Source organism: Notolepis coatsorum, assembly GCF_963971535.1.
Source record: "Notolepis coatsorum genome assembly, chromosome: 2".
NCBI classification, from domain to species: Eukaryota; Metazoa; Chordata; class Actinopteri; order Aulopiformes; family Paralepididae; genus Notolepis; species Notolepis coatsorum.
The window spans coordinates 128,166,523-128,193,865 of NC_140166.1; the positions used below are offsets into that span (position 1 = coordinate 128,166,523).

Sequence of the window (27,343 nt, forward strand, 5' to 3'; positions counted from 1 at the left end):
TTGAGTCCTGTTCAAGAAGTTAATATAGATGTCTTCTGTGCATTCTAGCAGCCTCTATGTTCCTCTGCTTCCGTCCTGTTCTCAATGGGTTAGCAGTGGTACACAAGCCTGTACCGCTGAACGCAATGCAGATCAAACTTTCAGACTAGACGTTGCGGATCAAATATGACTCAAGATCCAGCAATAGCGTGGCAATCTTACCGTTAGAAAAACACATTTTAGGTTCAACTTCAGGTAGAAAAGAGAAGATTTACGAGCGGGCCACCATCTTGTACACGCGCATTTTATAAAAAGATTCTTCACATGCACATACATGTGCATACAAGGTCTTCAGTTCAAGACCCAGTTGTAGAATTTCTTCTTTTTCTACAACTGGGAGCAGCTGCAGCATTGTTTATCTACTGGACTTGGTGTTAATAAAGATGAAAGGAAAAAGAAGCTCCTTTGGTTAGCTAGGCTTGTGGCTTCTTGGTTACATACAGAGGACTCCAAAGAAATTACCAGATCTTTTAAAAAAAAAAACAGCTACAATCAACCACATTTTAGTGATTGTCTTGTCTCATGCAAGTCACTTACTAAGTCACTTAACTTACTTAGTACTTAAGGCACTTACCGACGAGGATGAGTCAAATAAAACACTGGTTATGTAGCTTACTAAACAAAACAGCTGACTAACGTTAGCTAGCCTGTTAAGCTGTGGGACCCTGCTTGTTTCTATCATACATCGATCAATACAGACCGTATTAAAGCCACACTCATTGGCTACAACCCTGTCCAAACATTTTCGAGATTGCCAAATGATTGACGGAACTAGAGCCCCGGGAGTTGGGGGTGGTGTACTTTGGCGCACTCCTCACATGTCGCCATGTAACTCGAGAACCGCTTAACGGATTTTGACACCTGAAAGGGCAATCGACAGGCAACAAATAGGGCTTTAATTATATCTATATATTGTATTAAAAGAAATGCACACCCGAGCCGCTAGAGGTCGGCAAAGTGGCGCGTTGCGAATCGTCCTCAAGAGGGCCCACATGTGGGCCCTTGGATGTTAAAAGTGTCCATGTTTTTTTTTTTCAAATGTATCCAAGAGTAAATACCTTACCCCTATCAAAACAGCAGTCAGAGTGTATATTTAAATTTTTACCGATGTTTTATCAGATTTACCAAAAATAAGAATTTATCGAAAAAATGCTAATTATATCTCTTATCGTAAAACCGAGAGGAAATGACTAAATCCAAATTTAACACTGCCATTGGAAAGAGGAGCCTTTTCCCTATCCATAGATGTGATTTGGCCATAATAAGGTCAAGGTTAAGTTCAAGGTCCAATATTAATTCATAATACAAATTTATTATAATTTATTACTGTATCTACAAATCCTTCTGTTTAATCATCTTCCCTTTATTCAATCAATCAATCAATCAATCAATCAATCAATCAATCAATCTTATCTCTAAGAGGGCCTTCGACTCCAGCAGCTCTCAGTTCGACCTTGGAGTCGTCCTGGAATTTGTTTTGGCTGACTGACTGGCAACATTTCCCCAGTCACGTCGATTTAAATTTGATTTTGAGTAGAGTGAATTATAACTCTATTGGTTTGAGTGGAGTAAGTTTTAACAACTCCGTCCAAATGACTGAATGCATTAGTCCAAGTGTCCAAGTGTCTTAATCAGTTCATTTTGGTAGGTCCTGTGTGCGGTAAACAGATACAAAATCTTCTTATTGCAATCCCAAAAGCTTCGATAATCCAAATGTCCACGACTTCAAGTTGGTAGCCCGATTTAAATGTCGCAGAGGCAGAGAGGGTTAGCCTTATTCTGCTTCCTTGACGAAAATATGCAATCCACTGATTAGATCCATTTCGAGTTGATTTGAGTATAGTCCGACAACAATTTTTTTGTACACTTGATCTCATGAAGGTGCTGAATGAGCTCAGAGAGCGAAATCTCTACCACCACAATTGTAACATGGTGTTATTCACCGGCACAGATGCAAAATAAAATCATAATTTATATTCTCCTTTTTTTTATTACAATTTACTCAAGCCTAGTAACAGACACAATATTTCTGACACTGGGAATACATACCCCCAGGTCCCTAGATACCAAGAACATGCTAATTTACCTGCACCCCCCCCCCTGCACCCAATGCAAATCAGGCCAGGTGGTGCGTCGGGCTTGTTATACACTGGGGGAAAACCCTGATTTAACACAGACTGTAGCCATCTCTCACACTGCGATATTATGTAGAGCGGAAGCAGTGTAATTTGTCTGCTGTTGCCCTCTAACATGGTCCCTGCTATTAAAGAACTTAAAGCTCAGGGGGAGCCTCTGCTGAAAATAGGGCAAACTAGGTTATTACAATGGAAATGAAGTGGAGCCGGTGGCTGTATAGAGTAGATCCCGGCCCCTCAGGGTTCAGTGTGGCCCCAAACAGCTCCCAGTCTAGCTGTTAGGCCCCTGCATAATGTAAGGCTGGAGTGAGGGTAACCCTGTATGACCAATACCATCTACTGTAGTCACTGACCTGTGAAACACAATCCACTGATTGCAGACACCTGCACACACCCATACACCTGCACACACCCATACACATGCACGCACGCACGCACGCACGCACGCACGCACGCACGCACGCACGCACGCACGCACGCACGCACGCACGCACGCACGCACACACACACACACACACACACACACACACACACACACACACACACACACACACACACACACACACACACACACATGGCCAATGGCCCAGTTTTGGAAAGGTATCAGTGTCTCACACAGGAGGTGACACAGGATGTGACGAGCAGAGCATTTTGGAAGTGGAACATGCATTACGTTACGTAGGCTAATCAATCTCTCCCAATGACAATACAAGTAGCATCCATGGGTCCATTTTACAGATCAGAGGTGCAGAACCTAGTTAGGTGGAGTGAGACCAATAACCTCACCCTGAATGCTTCCAAAACGAAGGAGCTAGTCATCGATTTTAGCCGTAGCAAGGTATCCCATCTCTCCATTACCATAAATGGCTCAGAGGTGGAGATGGTGAGCAGTTTTACATTTCTTGGGGTCACTATTTCAAATGACCTGAGCTGGCACTCCAATACCAGAACCATTGTTAAAAAGTCCATAACAGGGTGATTCTACACAACTTCTATCGCTGTGTGATTGAGAGCGTTCTTACTTTCTCCTGTACTGTATGGTTTGGTAACATCACAGACCAGGAGAAGAAATCTCTGAACAGAATTGTGCGTCTCGCACGCAAGACAATCGGGGTTAGCCTGCCAGCTCTAGAAGAGATCTATGGTGCCAGGCTGCTTCCCCGTGCCTCTGGCATTATCAACGACCCCTCTGGTCACCAAGCCGCAGGCCTCTTTGCCCCCCTCCCCTCAGGCAGACGTTACCGCTCTATCACATGCTCTACCTCTCGGTTTACTAAGAGCTTCTTCCCCAGTGCTGTGCGCAGCCTGAATAACTCCAAAGGCTAGTTTTGTATTTTATCCTATTTTGTTTCGGTGTGTTTATTTAGTGTTATTCGTCAGGTTTGTGGAAGTGCTGTTTTTGTGTGTCTGTGCATCATGCACTTTGATTATATGCACTTTTACTGTAATGTGTGCCTCTATGCATTATGCACTTAACTATGATATGCACTTTTAGGGGATGTTGATATAAATTTGAGCATTTGTCCTTTTATACTGTCTGTGTTTTTACATATTTTTCCTGTACTGTTTCTACTCTGCTCCTGTATTGGATTAGTTGTGTAGACACACAGTGTTTGCTCTGTACCTGTATTCCAATGTGGATTCGACCATACATGGCAAATAAAATCTTTGACTTTGACTTTGACTTTGTATGTATCCACGTGTCTATGCACACGCACAGGTTTTTGTGAGGATCTGACGGTCTTATCTCTCTCCCCGTGTCAGTTCTTTGACCCAGGTGAGGTGCTGTACTCCTACGACAGCCCTGCCGGTTACGGGCTGATGGGCCTGCAGCTGCTGGCCTACGTGTGGTTCTGCTACGCTGTCCTGATCTCCCTGAAACACTACCCAGAGAAGCAGCCCTTCTACATCCCTTTCTTCACCACATACACCCTATGGTGAGAGACCTCCACTTTATTATTCTTTTTTTGTATCCACTTTTTCTCCCCATTTTCTATTTTTCTCCCATCCAATTATTCCCTCCCCTGTCTTGAACGTTGCTAGACTATGCCTCCCACTGGTCGGTTGTAGTGAGGACAGAAGCCTTGCATCACGTGTCCCCTCCGGTACACGAGGAGGCAGCCTCTCGCATCTTTTCACCGCAGCAGCTCGAACTCTCAGTGCCCCCCCGTCACTTCCTGCTTCCGTCGTCACCAAACCGACCTGTAGGAGTCGCTGTCCACAACGTCCAATCCCCACCCACCGGCTTTCCCACCCTCTAACACTTGCCAATTGTGTTATTGTGAACGACCGGCCAGCCGGTAGCAACGCCGAGAGCTGGGCTCGAACCCAGCGTCTCCTGCGTTAGAGGCGAGCGCCTTGCCCACTGCGCCAATCAGCCGCCCTCCTCTTTATTATTCTATATTCATTTCATTTAGTTGAGGATTCATATACTCAATAACAAACAGACCAGAGAGTCCCACCCCCTTTTTTTTGTAAGCAACTCTCAAACCCCCTAACATTCAAACCCCCCCAGATTTTACACGATTATAAAACTTGATCGTTTTAAGACCTACCTGGTTCCAGACTAATGTTTGCCTATGCCTTTCTCACGGTAGTGGGTTTATATGGTTCCACTTATTCAATTGGTCTGACATTTGACGGGAGCAGAGTTGAGCATAATTAAATCTGGGTTTTTTTTATTTGAGAAAAACTTGAAAAAAGTAATGGGTACAAGACTGTACCTAATGCAATTGAATCTTTACTGGTTTCTATGGTAACTACTACAGTACCCATATCCCTCTGCATTAGGGATGCTCGATATTGGCTTTTTACCGATACCGATATACCGATATTGTCCAACTCTTAATTTCCGATACCGATATCAACCGATATCAACCGATACCAATATATGCAGGGTTCCCCCCCCCCCCCCCCCCCCCCCTCCCCAAAAAAACGTTATAATTTCAGGTAATTAACATTACATATCTCTTGTTGTGGAATTAACACAACATTATGCATACCTTTGACAATAAATAAAATCAGAATTTGTTCGTACTTGCTTGTGTTACAGGTACCAGGATATGGCACCTGATAGCAGAGATATATTTAACCTATGAAACAGGTTGTAGTTAGTCATTTGACAAAGGAGGGCGCAGACATGGTGTTACTGGTTCTGAGTCCTCTCCGGTTGTATATTTCAACAACGTTTATTTATTCAACAGAATAATCAATCAATCAATCATCATCATTGTATCATCATTCAGTTCAATTAGTTACATTACTTTAATACATTCAATTATAATTCCATTCTTGTTATTAATTCAAAAGCATATTCATCATTGCAACACACATTCTACCCTTTTAGGATACCCTGGTTCACTCTAATAGCATTTTCCTCTCAAATGTAGTTATCCAGTATTATATACTGTACATTGTAATTACTTATGTCTTTATACATATTTGACGTCTTAAGTATAAGCACGTGAGAAGGGAAACATTCTCCTGTTAACCTCGGTCTAGGCATGTCTAGGCATGTTGGAAGAGACCATCGTATGTCTTCTTTTAACAACACTGTCATTCTCATTGTCTGTCAAACAATTCCTTATATCAACAATAGCTGTTACCTTTATCATCATTCGTTTATCATCAGTCATATCCACAATTCTCTAGTGTACAGAAATACCTCAACACCTCAGTGTCACTCATATTTGTGTTCCAGCTCAAGTTCTATTGAAACTCAAATGTGCAATGAAAGTGCATTTATATATATATATTTATTTATCTGGCCGTTCTCAGCCTTACTAGGAATTTGCTAAACCGTGACCATGGTGTAACTCAAGGGAATAGATTTATATTTACATTTAACGGAGAGCGGGATAGTGAGAGAGAGAGAGAGAGAGAGAGAGAGAGAGAGAGAGAGAGAGAGAGAGAGAGAGAGAGAGAGAGAGAGAGAGAGAGAGAGAGAGAGAGAGAGAGAGAGAGAGAGAGAGAGAGAGAGAGAGAGAGAGAGAGAGAGAGAGAGAGAGAGAGAGAGAGAGAGAGAGAGAGAGAGAGAGAGAGAGAGAGAGAGAGAGAGCATGTGGGACGCTCCGGTGTTTAGCTACCTTCTAGGTAGTGTAAGCTAAAGTAATTTTCCTCTAACCGTCTTCAATACTTGTACACAATATACACATTTACTAAACAGCAATTCAACCCAAACAGTATGTACTTCAAAACATAAACCTTTATAATCCCCTTGGAGATACTTAACTCCGACACGTTAGTGATTAAATGGGCAATTGTATTTCAACACTATATAAATGTATCACGAGACACGGCGCCATCAATAGACGGTCAACTTCTAAACCACGTTACTTGTCGTCTTAAACTTCTTAAACTTGACTCAAACATCGACAATAGTCACTTCATTGGACCCTCGACATTGCAAACTGGACAAGGCTATATTGATAGCCTTGTCCAGCGTCAAACCTGGTTCAAGCAGTAGACGTTCCCTTATCCGTGGGCTAGCTACATGTTCAATCAACTGATCCCAGAGATTTTCCTCCGTTTTATTATCAAAGTCACATGTGGTAGCTAGGTCACGTAAAGCAACAACGTATTGTGCAATGTTTTCATGCGGTGCTTGTGCACGCTTTCTGAACGTGTGTCGCTCGACTACTACGTTGATTCTTGGAGTAAAATGTGCATTCAACACTGCCACCGCGTCAGCCACGGAATCACCTGTATTTGGCAATGTGTAGAAATTCCGCTGACCCTCGGTACCAAGGCAATGTAGAAGAGTAGCTCTCTTCCGAGCTTCGGACCATCCGTTTCCAGTCGCATTTATTACCAGCATGTAATTCTTGAACATCTGGTGCCAAGTCTTAAACGGCATAGTAGGTTCCCCAGGGCATGGTAAAAACGACGTCGGAGAATCTACATGTAAATTAGCCATCTCTCCTGCAGTAAAAACGTCTGTAAAAAAATTCCCCGGTTCAACTTCCTTGTTGCCAATTGTTATGTAGTATGTACGTAGTATTTTGTATGTAGGTAGGTGTAGTAATAAGACTCAGAAAGCAGGTTACTCTTTTAGTCTTTTAGTTAAGCAGGTTAAGGTACGAGCATGGTACAGCATGGTACAGCCTGTTCTCTCATCATCCAGCAACGTGTACTCTTCTTCTCACTTCCTGTAGGCATAACATGGCATTGTATCAACTACGCCCCATAGTGGAGACTCTTGGGAAGTACAGCTTTCACATGCATTACAGAACACAACAGTGTGGGAATGTTCTTTACAATTTCAAGGTCTGCTGCCCAATTATTTTGCTCTTTGGTGTATAAACCTTTCCTTAAACTGCCATCAATGTCCGTCAAAGTCTCTGCTCCTCGCCCAGCATGTAGACCGTTAAGTGCTCCAGCTCTGAATGAGGAGTAGATTATGAGGAATAATATTTATGTGTTTCTCTCTCTACCTCTCTTTCCCTTCCTCTTCCTCTTTTTGTCTCTCCCTCCCACATTGTCTCTGTTCCCTCTCTGCCTCTCGGTTTTCCATTCCCATCTCTCTTTTTCTCTCCAACCGTGCGTCTCTCTTGCACTCTCATCCATTTATCTATCTCTCCTACTTACCTACTTACCTCTCTCTCTCTCTCCCTCTCTCCCTCTCTCTCTCTCTCTCTCTCTCTCTCTCTCTCTCTCTCTCTCTCTCTCTCTCAGGTTTTTCGCTGTGCCAGTCATGGCTCTGATTGCTAACTTTGGCATCCCGCGTTGGGCAAGGGAGAAGATCGTCAATGGCATCCAGCTTGGCATCCACCTCTATGCCCACATTGTATTCCTGGTTAGTATTCTACACAGACTGGACACACACACACACAGACACACACACGTGCACGCACACACACACGCACGCACACACACACACACACGCGCACGCACACACACACACACACACACACACACACACACACACACACACACACACACACACACAAAGACACACACACACACACGCCTCTCCCTCCTGCCTCATTATCTATTATGAGTCATAGCTCCTACTCGTCCTCTATGTGGTTTTCTCCTCTACTTTACCTGGCAGGAACACATTGTCCTTCACTAGTGATATGTGATGCATAAAAACACAAACCAAACCCCCTACTCTGCTTGCTATCTATCTATCCAGATAGTTCTGTTCTGATTTGCCTAGTGTTGGAGGTGTCATAGAGATGTCTGTTGCCACTCTAATACAATGGAGCTTTGTGGCGCCCAAAACAGCTAAAAAACTGTCCCTTTCCAGAAATTGTGACCCGGTTGCTCAAGATAATCCACAAATCTTGTTGTGGGCAGTTTCATGTAGGAACGATTTTCTACCCACTGGATGAAAAAAGAAATATTTGACAGTAATGGCGCCGCCACAACTTTACAATTGGTCAGTGCTCTGTACTGTTCACACAGCAAAGCGTTCCGTCTTGTGTGGAATTTCCTTTCAAGGCCTTTTATTCACCCATCCTCCTTTTCCTCTCCCCTCACCTGGTCATCCCTCCCCCACCTCCTTTTCTCCCAGAAAGCTTAAAAAGCAAACTCACAGAATGAGGGGGGGGGGGGGGTGCTTGACCCTTTCTCCTGGCCAGAGAAATAATAATAATAATAATAACTTTATTTGTATAGCACTTTTCATACAGAGGTTGCAGTTCAAAGTGCTTCACAACAGTAAAAAATACAGGCATAAGCGAGCATAAAAAAGATAGACAGGTAGCAAGATATGGTAAATCACAGTGTTTCACATTAGGATCTAGCATCCCAATAGGCTTTCTGCTTACAGTTTTCAGTAATACAAAGAATAAAAATTGTTTAAAATGATTCAGTTTAAAAATAGTCTAAAAATTATAAAATAGAACGGACATACAACAGGGTATTTAACATACAACAGCAGTGCATCAGTAAGAAGTAAAAAGTGTGATAAAATAGTTCTCTTCATACAGTAGGAGGTAGTCAGATAAAATTAGCATAGAACTGACACATCAAAGGAATATGTCGATAAAGGTTTATTCTCTTTTTTTTATTTTATTTTTTATTTTTATTTTTATGTTATTTATCACAATACTTCATTACAGTAAGGGAAGGTGCAAGACCAAAAGCGACATTCTATTGCAATAGAATGGAAATGTTAGATCCTATGGCAATTAGCATAGGAAAATTAGGATTACAATGCTCAGTTTGGGCAATCCGGTGGACCATGGGAGAAAGTCAATCGCGGAGGATGTGTTCTTGGAACACAGGCATGTTCGACTTTCTGGGTGAGGGGAAAATAGGGGATTTTTATTTGTATATATATATGTTTTTAAGCTCAGCTCTCAACGGGACCTCATTAATTGGATGTACATCTATTGTAGCTTCATACTCCAGAAACATTACCAAAAACTACACGAAAACATGCATAGACTATGGCTAGTTTGAATATAATGGTATGGAACACCGGTGGGATAAACAAACAACACAAGCGCAAAAGCGTGCTCACACTGATGAAAAAAGAACATGTGGACGTGGCTCTATTAAGCGAAACGCACATTTTAGAGGGAGACATAAATACGTTAGCGGATAACATATACCATAATATTAGTCACTCTTCTTTTGCTACGAGAACTAGAGGGGTAGCCATAGTCGTCAGACGCAAATTAAATATCGAATTGAAAGGGGTATGGTCGGATGCTGAGGGGCGCATAACTATAGCTAGGATTATACACAATAACAGGAAAATTGCATTGGCAGCGGTATATGCCCCGAATTTGTACGAAGTGGGTTTCTTCACTTCACTAACAGGAGAAATGTTAAACCATCCCGAGTACTCATATATAATAGGTGCGGATTTTAATGCCATTTGGAACCCAAGGATGGACAAAACTTACCTTTCCTTCTCCAGCGAACAAAAGAATTCATCTAAAGCATTAAAAGATTGGTCGAAATCAACAGGAGTAACTGATTTATGGCGTTCACTTAACCCCATGACCCGCAAGTACTCCTGTCGTTCGGCGAGACACAACACACTATCCAGAATTGATTACGTCTTTGCATCCCCGAGAATATTTGATAAATATGAAGTGGAAATGACACCCAATGCGCTATCAGATCACTGCTACTTAATCCTGAAAGCAACATTTGGTACACTATCTGCCCGGGCCCCAAGATGGCGTTTTAATTCGATGCTGCTTAACAACAAGGAATTCATTACACAAATTAAAGAAGCTCTCACAGTATTCCTACGGGATAATGCTAACTCGGTGCAAGATCCCAGAATATTATGGATGTCGGTAAAGAATATGATCAAGGATTTCTCGGATAGATTTACCTCCATATTGCGCAAAAATCAAAACACAAAAAACGTTTTACTCAACGCTTTTTAATTCTTTAAAATACAACAACTCTACTAGACTAGATAACCAAGTTAACATTCTAAAGACAGAGATCAAAGCAATGTACAGACAAAAATCGGAATTGCAAATACGCAGCACAAGACAACAGCAGTACTTCCAAGGTTCTAAACCTAGTCACCTATTAGCCATGCGACTAAGAATTAATGCAAAATTTGCAGATATAACTGCCATTAGGAAACAACAAGCTCTAGTAACAGAACCCAAAATAATAAACGATACATTCAAAGAATTCTACTCCGATTTATATAACTCAGAAACGACCTTTGATCAAGACAAATTAGACACATATCTTAATCAAATTACTCTCCCTAAACTTACGGAGGAAGACGCTAAACAGTTAGAAGTACCGATCACATTAGAAGAACTCAAGAAGGCCATATCCGGAATGAAAAACGGCAAAGCTCCGGGAATTGACGGTATCCCATCAGAAATGTACATTTCTTGCTGGGACATATTTGGACCCTTATTACTAAATATGATCTTATACTCAGTCAAAGAGGGAAGCTTCATTGAACACCAAAATACCGCACTCATTTCAGTTCTTCACAAAAAAGACAAAGACCCCACTGAGTGCGGTAGTTACCGTTCTTTAAGCCTCCTCGGAACCGATGTCAAACTGTACTCTAAGATATTAGCCATCAGATTGCAAAAGCATATGACGTCTTTAGTTCATCCGGACCAAACAGGCTTCATAAAAGGTCGCCTGATCAATGATAACATAAGGCGAATACTGCACGTACTAGATACAGACAAAGAGGACATCACACCTAAGGCGATACTATCCCTGGATGCTATGAAAGCATTTGACAGGTTGGAATGGTCGTTTCTATGGGCAGTATTGGAAAGGATGGGGTTAGGAAAAGGTTTCATTGATATGATTAAAGTACTATACAAGGACCCATCGGCCAGGATTACAACAGGCACATTCATCTCCGATATCTTTCCGGTATCACGCTCAGCCAGACAAGGTTGCCCTCTTAGTCCCGGACTATTCGATCTATCATTAGAACCTTTAGCACAATTTATAAGACAATCCCAACACATAGAACCAATAGTAATCAAGGGCACACATCATAAAATTAGTTTATATGCGGACGACGTAATATTGTTCATGCAAAACCCCAACAACACATTGCCGCTTATACTCAAGTTGATAGAGAACTTTGGTGATTTATCGGGATTTAAAATAAATTGGCCTAAGTCGGCTTTTCTTCCTCTTAACACCAGTGCAAAAAAAGAGACAACCCTCCCAGGTGCGATACCCATGGTCAAACATTTCAGATGCTTGGTTGTGGAAATATTTCCCACCATAAGACAAACGGTGAAGCACAATTACACAAAAATACAGAACAAAATCAAAGACGACCTGGACAGGTGGGCAAAACTTAAAAACTCAGTACAGGCAAGGGTATCAATAGTTAAGATGGATGTATTACCAAGAATCAATTTCTTCAGCTCAATGCTTCCGTTACCTCCTCCAGAGGGCTACTGGAAAAGATTACAAACCTCCACATACAAATTTATTTGGAATAACAAACCACCTCGCATAAAAAGATCCACCGCACAGAGAAATAAAGCAGACGGTGGCATGGCAGTCCCAGATTTTTTACAATATTTTAATGCCTTCACATTAAGACCATTGAAGAAGATATGGTTTGACCCCGAGGCTTTGGTATCTTGGAGAAAATTAGAAGAAAACATAGTAGCCCCACAGAGATTGAAAGACATAGCATACACTAAACTTTCAATCAAGCATTGTGAGCGAGAATTTGGCCTAATAATTACCCATGCAATCAGGACATGGCGGGAAACACAAAGGAAATTTCCTAACCCTCAAGTATGGCATAATCACACTCCCATATTCAATAACAATGCTCTCTTAATGGGAAAACGACCTATAAGATTCCCTATATGGGAAGAGAGAGGCATACACTCATTAGGGGATATTTTTAATAACAAGGGCCTCTGTAGTTATGTCGAAATATGCATAAAGTTTAACCTCACCGAGTCCACATGGCTTTTTTACATACAGTTACGACTTTGTATGAGATCTCACGGTGTTCCATTACTCATACCAATTGAACACCACAGATACCACAAATTTTTCTATGAAAGAGATACATTGGGAGGTTTTGTATCAGGTTTTTATTATCAATTACTAACGTCCTCGTATGAAACCCTTCAACTAGACAATGTCTGGAGGAGGGATATACCAGACCTGGAAAATGACTTTGATTGGCAAGGAGCCTGGGCAAATGTCCGACTTACATCAAGGAACCCGGATCATCAACAAATCAATCTGAACTATATTCACAGGACATACTTGACTCCTATAAGGCTGTGCAAAATGGGGCTTATACAAGACTCCAAATGCTCCCAATGTACAAATGGGGACGAAGGAACATTTATGCACATGTATTGGGACTGCCCACCAGTTAAGGCATTCTGGAAAGATGTGTCCCAACAATTATCAATACTCGTATTTTGGAATATACCTGTACACCCTGCGGTATTGCTATTGAATGATGTTTTTGAGTTTGCAGTGAATCCACAACTAAAAAGATTGGTTTTATCGGGTATCACAGTAGCTAAAAAACTGATCGCATCACGTTGGTTTCAACCGGAAAAAATGTGCCGGAAAGTGTGGTTTCTTACATATCTCGATGTGATATATCAAGAAATATCTACAGCAAGAATTCTGGGGCTCAATGAATCCAAAATGTCAATGTGGTTAGAAGTGGTGGAGAGAATAAAAGCTAGCCTATAATGGTAGTGTCTGGTTAGGAGTGAGGGATAATGGAGGTACTATCCAAGAGGGGGTCCGGGAGGGGGGGGTTTGAGCTGGAGCATGTGTGTGTAGGGTTTTAGAAAATAGGTATTAGGGGTATATTATATACTAACATTTATATAATTGTAACTTCGCTGGATATACACTGTATACGGTTAAAATGTTATTATTGACAATTTTTGTTTTATCCTGTTTCTGTACTTGCATATATTTTAACCACCTTTACTGAAAGTTTCATTATACATTGTGTGTTGAGTACTGACTTTTAATAAGTTTTGTTTTGCAATAATAAAAAAAAAAAAAAAAAAAAAAGAACTGACACATGAATTTGATAGGCAGTGGATAAAAGTAGGCAGGGTAAGAATAGTGCAGATAAGTACAATTTGTGTCAGGATATCCCTGATGTTTCATTGAAATGCCTGAGCAAAGAGATAGGTTTTAAGCTGTCTTTTGAAGATGTCTAGCGAGTTGGCTTCCCTGATGGAAAGCCAAGTCCTCTAGCCATGTTTTAACAATACATTTGTATCAACCATGAAGATTTGACCATGTGCATGATTAACCTCTCCGGCTCCACCACACTTGTGCGTGCGTGCGTGAGATATATATATAGAGAGAGAAGGGGGTGAGAGAGATGAGGAAGGGGCAAGAGAGAAAGAGAGCTGGGAGAGTGTGTGTGTGTGTGAGAGAGAGAGGGGGGGGTGATTACTCAGCCCTTGTGTGGGTGAATGTAACAAGTTCCTAACGTTTTCTTTCCCCTATTATTTCATGCACACTTTATTCATTGTTTTAAATAATTATTTTCTTTTAAGTTATTTTGTGCATCACTCTGTTTTGAATTTGATGCAAATTTGCAATGCATGAGGGTCATCCTTTTGTGTTAAATGGCTGCATAAAGCAAGCATTTGTTGACTCATGTTGATAAGAGTATTAAAACTTGGAACTTGAAAAAGATCCGTTTAAGGTAGATAAAAAAGAAAAGAAAAAAGAATGCGATTAATTTGTGATTAATCGCGAGTTAACTATGGACAATCATGCGATTAATCGCGATTAAATATTTTTCGATTGACAGCACTAATATATATATATATATATATATATATATATATATATATATATATATATATATATATATATATATATATATATATATATATATACATATCTGTACCTGCATATAATCCTTCTATATACCTACTTATACACCTGCATATAACCCATATAACTCTGTATGATAGCATGTCAAATAATGCTGTGTATACTGTATGTATATATATCTTTCCACATATGTCTGTACATACCTGCACATAATCCTTTTACGTATTTGTAGATATATATCTATATCTATACATATCCCTTACCTACTTTTACTAGTTACGCTGCTGGCCAGTATGACTTACCTGTATCACTCACTGTACATATTAATAATAATAATAATAATAATAATAATAATAATAATAATAATAATAATAATAATAATAATAATAATAATAATAATAATAATAATAATAATAATAATAATAATAATAGATTGGATTTTAAGAGAGAAGCGCCTTTCTCAGACTCAAGGACACTGTACAAGGAAAGGATGGAAAAATACAAATTTGGAAAAAATAAAAAATAAAAGATAAAAAAAATTATGAATATATGTGTATAGTAACAACAGGAAAAAAAAACAAATAAGATAAAAGAGATAAAAAAAAAAGGAAGCAAGGTGCTGTCCAATTTGATGAAGTGGTTGAAATTAACAGACAAAACAAACAAACAACAAAACAAAACAACGGGATCTGTGGCTTAAAAGAAAAGAGTCAGGGGTGGGGGGGCTGCGTGAATATTAAAGGCAACCAACTTGTGTTCAGCTTTTCGTTCAGCGTTTCTCTGATTGGCCACACGGCCAATCAATCAATCCACTAGCACACGCCCTTGCGGCAAGAGAGACACGCGGCAGAAGCGCTGGTCGAACCAGCGGTGTAGTGTTGTGTGACTGTACTAAACTCTTCCACCACATGACCGACATTTGACATACAGTACACCTCCTATCTATGTTGGGATTATGTTTGGTCATGACAAAACAATACAAATCGCTACTGTTAGTAATGCTGCCACCACCCACTTCAATGACAGAGCTCTCATATTTGTGAATGCATAAACTATATCTTAAATTATGGCGATGTGTCTAATATGGCTGTCGCGAAGTCATTGATAAGCGACAGCCATATTAGACACATAGCCATAATTTAAGATATAGTTTATGCATTCGCAAAATATGAGAGCGCTTGTCATTGAAGGGCTTCCTACAACGGAGGAACGGCCGCTGCTGCTGCTGGAGCTGAACCGAGTCAAGCCGCGGGCGGCGCACGCAAGCCGGGGAAAAAACAACCGCGTCGCCCCGCTGGCTCTTCAGCAAGGAGCCTCCACAGCTCCAGTTAACCTAATTTATACCGTAATGAATCATTAAAAAATATACCGTTAACTGGAATATGTTGTTTCTTTACACATATGTTGGATTATGTAATTGGGTTGTCATGACAAAACAATAAAAATCGCTACTTTACATCAGGGTGAACGCTGTTACACTGCCACCACCCACTTCAATGACAGAGCTCTCATATTTGCGAATGCATAAACTATATCTTAAATTATGGCTATGTGTCTAATATGGCTGTCGCGAAGTCATTGATAAGCGACAGCCATATTAGACACATAGCCATAATTTAAGATATCGTTTATGCATTCGCAAAATATGAGAGCGCTTGTCATTGAAGGGCTTCCTACAACGGAGGAACGGCCGCTGCTGCTGCTGGAGCTGAACCGAGTCAAGCCGCGGGCGGCGCACGCAAGCCGGGGAAAAACAACCGCGTCGCCCCGCTGGCTCTTCAGCAAGGAGCCTCCACAGCTCCAGTTAACCTAATTTATACCGTAATGAATCATTAAAAAATATACCGTTAACTGGAATATGTTGTTTCTTTACACATATGTTGGATTATGTAATTGGGTTGTCATGACAAAACAATAAAAATCGCTACTTTACATCAGGGTGAACGCTGTTACACTGCCACCACCCACTTCAATGACAGAGCTCTCATATTTGCGAATGCATAAACTATATCTTAAATTATGTGTCTAATATGGCTGTCGCGAAGTCATTGATAAGCGACAGCCATATTAGACACATAGCCATAATTTAAGATATAGTTTATGCATTCGCAAAATATGAGAGCTCTGTCATTGAAGGGCTTCGTTCTACAACGGAGCACGGTCGCTGCTGCTGGAGCTGGACCGAGTAGAGCCGGCGGCGGTGCACGGAAGCCGGGGACAAACCACCGCATCGCCCCGCTGACGTTAAAAACGCGAAATAACCTTACAGCTTACATTTCCACACTGATGTACAGTGACACCCAGAGTTTCTAGTTACAGTAGTGACGCGTGAATCGAGATAGTCCTAACACTGTAACAGTGTTTATTATTAAGAGTCAGACCATAGTCCTAACAGTGTTTATAGTCCTAACACAGTATGGGCTTTGTTTATACATGTACAGTGACGAGTGAATCTACCGTTGGTTGTTAAAAACGCGAAACATAATAATCAGTCAGCAGCGCTCCACTGCTACCGCAGCCCAACACAAGTGCGTTGGAACAGCAGCCCAAAACAACACAAGTTGGTTGCCCGCGCTGCCGCGCTTGCTCCTTGGATTTCATTTGGGACGTGGTACGGCTGCGCTTGCCTGCGCGTGGGGGCGGGGGGCGCGGCCAATCAGAGAAAAGCCGAACACAAGTTGGTTGCCTTTAATATTCACGCGGGGGGGCTACTTGGGAGCGGGGCCGTGTTGCGTGAAGGCAAGTGTAATTAATATTACAACTCTGTACATACATCTGATTAGCACTACTCCCAGTAGTACTAATTTATATATGTTATGCCCAGTTTAATCATTGTATACTACTATTGCACTTTACTGTTACATTTGCACTCTGGTTGCCTCCAACCCTCTTTTTGTTGTACTGTATTTGTACAGTATAATGACAATAAATGTGAATCGAATCTAACCTTATCTATTGCTATAATGCTTAATGTTGCCAGGGGCGGCCGGGTAGCGCAGCGGACTAAGCATCTGTCTACCACCACAGAGACAGTGGGATCAAATCTGGCTGCCGCGGTGCCTCCGGCTTGGTCGGTCGTCCATACTGACACAATTGGCAGTGTCAGCGGGTGGAAAGCCGGTGGGGTGGGTCCTGGTCGTTGTAAACAGCGACTCCTACAGGTCGGTCAGGGCGCCTGCACAGCGAGGGAGGGAACTGGGGAGGGTAGTGTGTGATCCTCCCACGCGTTACACTTCCCCAGTGAGAGTCCTCGCTGTCAGGTGTAAAGAAGCGGCTGGCTGTCTCCACATGTGTCGGAGGAAGCATGTGATAGACTTCAGGGCTCCCTAGACCGGCAAGTGGGGGGGCAAATGCGCGCAACGACCAGGAAGGGGAGGGGGGAATTGGCATAATGACTAAATTGGGATGGGAGAAAAATACAGAAAAAGGGATGAGAAAAAGTAGATACAAAAAAAAGTTAATGTTGCCAACGAGTTTAAAGGAATTTCCTCTTAAATCTGAAAATCTTCTGTGGGTTGCTGTTGATAGCTCTTGACTTGGAATGCCTGGCAGTTTCCACAGTTGTCCATGGTCGACAAAACTTGACAGACACCCAAACATAAAAGCTCTGCCTTTCATATGTAAATGAGAGCACTGTTGTTTGTACAAATTCAAACGAAGCAGGCAGGCAGGCAGGCAGGCAGGCAGGCAGGCAGGCAGATACTGGGTGTGAAGGACATTGTTTGTTTGCACATAATATAATTAGATGAGAGCTGAAGTAGGGCTGAAAATAACACTAAGTTTTCTGCATTTACATCTAACACATAAAACAGCTTTCTACCTACTTATATCCCTGAACAACAGCGTCTGGGATATTATGGATGTACGTGTACCCCAACCGCTGCCATCTCCGGCACTGCAGACTTTTCTTGTGAAAGCGGTAACTCATTCATGACCCCTAGTGGATTAACTCTATTGATTTTGGTTTCCACATGACCTTTACTCTAGCGCCACCATCAGGCCAAACTTAAAGTTTTAGAATTAGTGTATCTCAAATTTTCATACAGTACAGTATGAATGGGACCTTCACAGGACGTTCATTCCCACAAATGGCTGAAGCCTGCAGGCATTCATTGGCTCAAACATTTTGATGTTCATCCAGTGACCGAAGTACACCCGCCATACATTATTATTATGATGGTGTACTTGGGCAGAAAATAGTTCCTACATGAAACCGCTCACAACAAAGATTTGTGGATTATATTGAGTAACTGGGTTACTAAATACTAGGGCTGACCTTCGAATTTTTTTTGAATTCGAAGCTTCAGGGCAGAGATTCGATTTTAATTCGAAGCTTCGAGATAAAAAAAAAATTATATTATTTAAAAAAAAAAAAAATGTTGTGGGACTTGTACGGCACGTTGTTCAACTTTGTCAGTGCTGCAAAGTTTAAACCTTTTTTAAATCTTAGACAAACAAAACACTTTGCTTTCATGAAATATTGTAAGAGGCTTTATAAAAAGCAGCACAATGAACACAAATCTGTCAGTGCTGAGTCCGACCTCATCTTAAATAACAAACAGCATTGCTTGTTGTAATTAATAAAGAGAGGCAGAGTTGATTTTGCAAAAAAATTCAATACAAAAAAAGAAATTTAATAGATTCGAATTTTTGTTTCATATTCGAATCCCATGCCAATCAAACGAAGCTTCAAAGCTTCTAAGTATTTAATGGTGCGTTCACGTCAGGTGGGAAGAAGCGGAAGAACCAGCTTCCGACTGGGAAAAGCCATTCACGTCAGCCTCCTAGTGGTAATTCCTACTAGGTCATATGGGAGTTTTTTATATACCCCGATATCTCCCACTTCGCGTCCCGAAATGCGGAAGTATCAACCATCATGGCAGCAAGCTTGACGGCGATGTCTGCAATACAAGTTAAATGATCACTTTGATCACATAATCAGAATAATACAATCATACTGCTGTACTCTTCATATGAAAAACGAGCTATACTTGCTGCTGTTCGTCTACAGTTGATTTTAAAGTAACTTGCTAACGACTTGTAGCAGTAGGCTAACAGTAGGCTAAGATCGCCATCTTGGATGTGGGCGTTTCCTCGAGTTCAACGCGTGAATGCTTCCTAGTTGTAGCAACGAGATGTCATCTGGTTCGTCCGCTTCTTCCCACCTGACGTGAACGCACCATAAGACCTATTTAGCCCTACTAAATACATTTGTTTGACGTGGGATCACAATGTCCTGGGCTTGAATCCAGCCCTGGACGCGTGTATGCTTTCTACAACGCAGTTGGGTTTCCGGGTTCCTCTGATTGGCCACTAAGCCCACGTGACCCTACGCTATTACGCCCCCTTATCGCCGCCAGTTATCGCTTACGCCCGCGCATGAGCCTCGACAAGCCCCTCGTAACGAATCATTAAAAAAATATACCGTTAACTGGAATATGTTTTTTTTTTACACATATGTTGGATTATGTACAAATCTAATCATGACATTTAAGACATGCATGACATACAGATATATATATATATCTCTGACTCTGAGCACCTGAAGACTGTGCTATTAAACCAGGAAGTGCAACACTATGTCAGCAGAGTAGAGCCTCCACTGCTGCAGGGCAACACACAACTAACACAAGACTAGAGAACAAAAACGCTCATGGTCTGTCATTGAATGCTCACGTGTGTTGTTCGTTGGATTAGTTTTGGATTATTTGGCCACCAAAACAACTATCAAAACGTACACGGACCGCGGTCTCACGTTGACTGGCTTGTGTTGTCGCGCTGTGTCCAGACACTGGATGAACCCGCCCACCTCTACCTTTGATTGGCTTACCATGGCATTTTACTCAACCTCAGCCAATCGCGCGCTGAGGTTGGCTGAGAAGGACTAACCTCGTTCCCAGCTTTATAGAATGCCTCTCGGGCGTAGAGATCTTTCTGATGAAGCCAGAGTCGCGTGATTTTTTATTGGTTTGTCATGACAAACCAATTACATAATCCAACATATGTGTAAAGAAACAACATATTCCAGTTAATGGTATATTTTTTTAATGATTCGTTACGGTACTACTCTGCTGACATAGTGCTGCTCTTCCTGGTTTAATAGCACAGTCTTCAGGTGCTCAGAGTCAGAGATATATATATATATATATGTATGTCATGCATGTCTTAAATGTCATGATTAGATTTGTACATAATCCAACATATGTGTAAAGAAACAACATATTCCAGTTAATGGTATATTTTTTTAATGATTCGTTACGGTACTACTCTGCTGACATAGTGCTGCTCTTCCTGGTTTAATAGCACAGTCTTCAGGTGCTCAGAGTCAGAGATATATATATATATATATGTATGTCATGCATGTCTTAAATGTCATGATTAGATTTGTACATAATCCAACATATGTGTAAAGAAACAACATATTCCAGTTAACGGTATATTTTTTTAATGATTCGTTACGAGGGGCTTGTCGCGGCTCATGCGATAAGGGGGGCGTAATAGAGTAGGGTCACGTGGGCTTAGTGGCCAATCAGAGGAACCCGGAAACCCAACTGTGTTGTAGAAAGCATACACGCGCCCTGGACCCTTGTTGCATGCCGCACACGCCCAATACTTCTTGTCACCGTACACTGTACTGTCTAATAGGGAGGTGTAGTGGTTACGCCATTGCCGTTTTTCGTGTTCCACCCTCTGTCCAACCCAATGCATTTCCCCATTGCCCATTTCTAAATCGTCTCGTTTAAAACAAATAAAGCATTAACATTGGCATGGTGTACCTTTCTGTGCTTATTCATCCACAATCTATAGCTCAACATGAAAATATTCGCAATTAATCATAAAAGAAAATGGCGAAATTTTATTTCAACCAAAAATGTTTAAACAATAATGTTAGTGATGGAAGGGAACTCATTTTGTGCAAACATTTTAAGCTTTTCAATTTCCATGAGGCAGAATTGTTACAATAGCCGATAATCCATTTTCCCAATGATAAATCCCTATACGGGTGGAACAACCAGTGATGTCAGACTACACCGCCCTATAAAGCAGAAATGTTTTGAATGTCTTTAAAAAATGTAGTAGAAATTCAATATCCTAGCTTCCTTCTTTCATCCTCTTCCCTGATAGGTTATCACACGGCCCTCGGCAGCCAACAAGAACTTCCCTTACCACGTCCGGACGTCCCAGATCGGGATCCTGCTGTCCAGCCCGAAGGGGGGAGCAGGGGGCGAAAGCTTCCCCCACCATGCCTACGGAAATAGTTCCTTCCTTGGGGATTCCCAACCTAACTTCACAGAACTCTTCTCCATCCAATCAGTGAGTAGCATACTAGAATGCACCTGTACCGCAGTCTAGCCTCATCATGTATGAATGAATGATTCTTCTCTTACAAAGCAATGTACAGTAGTAGGACATTTATATATATAATAAAAAATAAAATAAAAACATAAAAGGCGTAGGCTGAAGCCGAGGCTTATATTGCCTACCCTTTTTACATTACATTATTAATTAACTCATTGGCCGCCAAAAAAACGTGAATACTCGTGTTTCGTCGGCAACCGCTGACCGCCAATAACGAATTTTCTAATTTTTATATCCTTTGATCTTTTTCCTTTGATCCCCATTCTAAACACTGACGTGGACCTCCCTGTGTCTCCCTGGTACCGCTGCCTGCGTTAAAATTGCAATGACGATCGAATCCCGCCAGGTGGCAGTATCACCTACCGTGTGAACTGGGTCTCTGGGTCTTTCTGTCTGTGAATCTGGCTGCATGAACTCCTCCCCCTCAGAGGGAATCAGGACACAGCAATCGGTCTGAGATTTGATCGCCCCAAACCTATTGTTTCCCGTATGATAGCCATGCCCAATATACACGAGTAATTGCGATCGCGATGGGACGACTGGGATTATTCATTTTGGAGTACCTTCTGACTAAGGTAACGTGATTGATTTTGATGATTTTGTGAAGAAACATATATATATATATGGTATATACCTTTGATTTGGAAATATTTGGAGTTTCAGGCGAGCAACCCGAAAGATTTGGGCATATGCATATAACGTCATATCTCGCGATCTAGAAAAAAATACTGGATTATTTTGGAAATGGGCGATGTTTAACGTGGAATAGTGCACACACTAAAGTATGTAGAAATGAACTGGTTTTCCAGTGTTGGACTATAAACAATGCCTGTCAAATGAGCCATACTATTGTCTCCATAACTATAATACAGAACACACGATGGGTCCGCAAACATCGCAAAAATGGTCAATAACACTGGCGCCATTGAGTAGAGATGGGAAAACAGCGTGGCGGTCAATGAGTTAATAAAAAACAAACAAAAAACATAATTCAATACATAATTTTGCAAATACAAAAAGTTGCAAAAGTTTTGGTGTACAGTTTATACAGTAATATACAAAACGTATACACGTTTTTTTTTTTTTTTTTCACTATTTGAATACAGTTATGTTATAATAAAATATAATTAGGATTATAATAAGGTTTTATATGCATGTATCACCTTATATTTGAATAATTTCTTAAATGTATGTATCGTACTATACATTTTTTGTTCGTTGTCACAGTTATTCCATAGTTTCACCCCTTTAACAGATATACATCTAGTTTTTATATTTGTCCCTGCCTTTGTGATATTGAAGACACAAGTTCCCCTGAGTTTATACCGGCTCTCTCTAGTTTGGAACATGTTACTGACTGCATGGATGATATCCTGCTTTCACTTTACAAGGAGAGGCAGAGACCCCAACTCTGTTAAAGCAGGCTTAAAGGCACACTAAGTAGTTTCAGCCACTAGATGTCACTAGAGCACCGCCAGAACAATGTGGTGTTTACAGACGCTGTATCACTGAATGTATTTGAGATCGACAACCAGGCATTACAGATCAAATATGATTCAAGATCCAGCAATATCATATCAAACTTAATAAAATGTTGTCAGAAACACATTTTAGGTTCAACTTTAGGTAGAAAAAGAGAAAGCTGACAAGCGAACAAGCCACCATTTCTTTGTTGAAACACCGAATATGTAATATGTACTTATTTGTGAATATTGTAAATACAATATGTAAATATATTACTTATAATATGCACTCGCTGACCAAAGGCTGATGACCAGAAATGTCCCAAGAAAATCCAGGCAGATGTAAGGGTTTCTGCAGATAACACAAAATGCTACTCATTGTGCCTTTAAAGTGTTTTCCACAGTATACACACAGGACTTCAGGAGCAGTTCAGCTCTTCCATTGGCTGCTTCGAGGCTTTATCTTCCATCCCAGCACTCAATATCAATTATTGTATAAGCTATTGCAAACAACTCTGGGCAAAATTACTTGTTGAAAAGGTTTGACCCTGCGGACACAGAATTAAATAGTATTTGTGCCTGCTTTGCCTTGTTTTTACAGTATATGTTTTACATTTCTATCAAAGTTGTATATCACTTTAAACGTTGAGAGCCCACAGTGTATGAGTGTTACATTGCCAGACATCTCCACACTGCACTTTAGACCTATCTCCACACTGCACTTTAGACCTATCTCCACACTGCACTTTAGACCTATCTCCCTGCACTTTAGACCTATCTCCACACTGCACATATCTGTGCGTGAGCACCATTGATAAACGAGGGCCCTGGAATATAGACCTCCTTCACCTTCACTGAGCTGCTGGGCTTGAGAAACAGGAAGTTGTCAGAATGTGGTTGTACTGATAGAATGGCTGACCAGACGCTTTCAGCAAGGATTACCATTTCTCATCCTCAGCAAAATGAGGAAACCTTTTTTATTTGATTTTTTATTTGAAATCTTTATTTCGAACATGTAAAAACAAAACAAATCATTGATCTCTATGAAAAAAATACAAATAAATATTAAACAAAAACTAAACATAACTCAATTTACATGTTCGAAAAGGAGTAGGAAGAAGTATACACTTAATCCTACCCCTTTTCCACTACTCAAATGAGTGTACTAATTTAAAACATTACAAAACAATATATATATATATATATATATATATATATATATATATATATATATATATATATATATATATATATATATATATATATAAGGCTGTCAAATATATCGCGTTAATATCGCGTTAACTCCCGATTCTATTAATACCACTAATTTTTTTAACTCAAGATTAATTTTTTTTTTTTTACTAGACTTCACTCAGGTGTATTATTGATGCTCTCATTGATACTATGTTTGTTTCTGAAGTGTGTGTGTGTGTGTGTGTGTGTGTGTGTGTGTGTGTGTGTGTGTGTGTGTGTGTGTGTGTGTGTGTGTGTGTGTGTGCGTGCGTGCGTGTGTGTGTGTGTGTGTGTGTGTGTGTGTGTGTGAGATATAGAGAGAGAGGGGGGTGAGAGAGATGAGGAAGGGGCAAAAGAGAAAAAGAGCTGGGAGAGTGTGTGTGTGAGAGAGAGAGAGAGGGGGGTGTGTGATTAATCAGCCCTTGTGTGTGTGAATGTAACAAGTTCCTAACGTTTTCTTTCCCCTATTATTTCATGCACACTTTATTCATTGTTTTAAATTATTCTTTTCTTTTAAGTTATTTTGTGCATCACTCTGTTTTGAATTTGATGCAAATTTGCAATGCATGAGGGTCATCCTTTTGTGTTAAATGGCTGCACAAAGCAAGCATTTGTTGACTCGCATGTTAATAAGAGTATTAAAACTTGGAACTTGAAAAAGATCTGTTTAAGGTATAAAAAAAGAATTAAAAATAAAAATGCGATTAATTTACGATTAATCGCGAGTTAACTATGGACAATCATGCGATTAATCGAGTTAAATATTTTAATCGTTTGACAGCACTATATATATATATATATATATATATATATGCAAAGAAATATATATATATAATATATAAAACATGAAAGAAATAAAATAAAAATGTAAACACCTGTGAATGTCAAATCCCTTCCTCATCCCTGTACCTTGTGAAAATCATTTCCTTATATTTCAGTTTGAATTGTCTCATGTTTGGACATTGCTTCCCCCCAGGACCCAGTGAACACAGTGGAGGAGACGGTAGCCAGAAAGGGCCAAGAGGTGCCCAGGAACGGCGAGCAGAAGATCATCACCACTGCCGCCGACTTGACGTCGGCCTTCCCCCCGCCCCCCATACCCCCCCGCCTGGCCACGCACTCCCCCCCGGTACCACCCCCCCGGCTCCCCTCCTTCACAGAGTATTTCAGTATGCAGGGCGGAGGAGGAGGAGGGCTAGGAACCAAGGCATGAGAAGGACAGAGAAGAGTTAAGGATTGAAGGATTGAAAGCAACGGATGGAGCGGGAGTGTAAAATAAAGTTAAAAAAATTATAATAATAATAAAGAAAAATAATTTTCAAGCGGGTCTAACTGTGAGAAGCTACGGTGAGGACAGACGAGAGGAAGGAAGTCATCGGAAGCACGCATGTGACATGGCATCCATTTAAATGGTCCATTTTCACCCGCGAAAGGAGCGCACTGCTGGGAAAACCGGCAGAACGGACGAGTAGGGACATGGCGGCGAGGTGGGAGCGCTGAGCTTGTAAAAGAATAAAAGAAAAAGCAATAAATATTTTATGTTGACCAGAGAGAGAGGCACGCGGGGGAAAGGGATGACAAAGTGGATGTAGCCAGAGCAATAGAAGAATGATAGGCGTGCACAACGGGAGAACGAGCAGAACTCTTTGAAACCCTTTTATTCAAGATTTTTAAGGCATCAATGATGGGGCTGGTGGAGTCGACTGTAAATAGCTAAAGCAGGAGAGCTAATAGTTGGCAGCGTTTATGGCAAAAGGTTAATCATTTTGATTGTTTTCCCCTCCCCCGTCATTGCATTCTAATTGGTGCTGTGACCATCAAAATGATCATGCCATTACAACACCAGATTTAAGTATTCACCCTTCATGTAAAATATCTTATTTTATGACACATTTTTTGATAACATATAATTTACTCTCTATAGAATTTATTTGGTTAATTTATATTCTTATGCCTTCATTGCACCCAGTTACTCTGGACTGATAAGCTGATGTTTAAATGTACAATGTCCCGTTTCCTGTGGGCACCTCTACCGTAGGTACTTGTAAAACACGCATGTTTGTATTGTTGTACTTCCTGCCCCTAAAGCTTATATACTTACTCCATGTGACCATACACGTGTGCTTATTGTGTGTACTCGAATGTATTCTTTTGTACATACATGCAATAGGCTATAGTGTATTTTATAATGGGTCAAATTCCGTTTCTGATAGAAGAGCTACTCTTTCTTTGTATCTCAGATACAAACCCCTCCCTCACACTGTCATGAGAGGACCTTCAAGGTCAGTTTGCTTTGCACTGGAGTGTTTAATGTGCTTGCTCAGAAACATAATTTCTCTGTGTATGTAGTGTAGTGTGGTGAATGTACTGATACAATAGAGCACAAGGAGAGGGGTGATGTTCAAGTTACTGGACTATAATACTACATATATATAGTATGCTATACTATACTACACCATTGTTGGTTTATCTTCCAACTTCTTCAGCTTCCCACGATACGTTCCACGACTCAAATGCGGAAGGCGTTTATTGATTACAAAGTAACTTCATCATCACCCCTAACTAGTACCTGAAGTAAAGACATATATATACTTGTTGGCTTTTTTCACACCGATACGAGTTACACATTTTGATTATGTGAGAAGGCTGCGGATGCCTGTAGTTTTATATCCCCTAACACTGAACAATGACAAAAACTAAAAAAAGATTGTAGATTAACTGTGAAAAATATCACCACTATTGTACATTCTGTTTGTCCTGCATGGAGCACTTTAATGTTCCTGGCCTTGGTGTGTATATTCGTGATGTCATTTTCTAGACTGCTTCAAATCCAATGTATCATCATCA

General features: G+C 40.8%; 1 protein-coding gene across 1 annotated transcript in view; it reads left to right on the top strand.

Annotated features, from left to right (window-relative positions):
* The window catches only part of tmem145 (transmembrane protein 145), a gene marked incomplete at its 5' end in the record, with an annotated part of 144,936 nt that extends 118,731 nt beyond the window's left edge, over positions 1-26,205 (top strand). Inside the window, 4 exons of the mRNA XM_084308291.1 lie at positions 3,939-4,111; positions 7,848-7,968; positions 21,567-21,755; positions 25,473-26,205. Coding sequence (XP_084164417.1) covers positions 3,939-4,111; positions 7,848-7,968; positions 21,567-21,755; positions 25,473-25,709 — 720 coding nt within the window. The 3' untranslated portion in view covers positions 25,710-26,205. The remainder of the gene's footprint in view (positions 1-3,938; positions 4,112-7,847; positions 7,969-21,566; positions 21,756-25,472) is intronic.
* Positions 26,206-27,343: the final 1,138 nt, after the last annotated feature.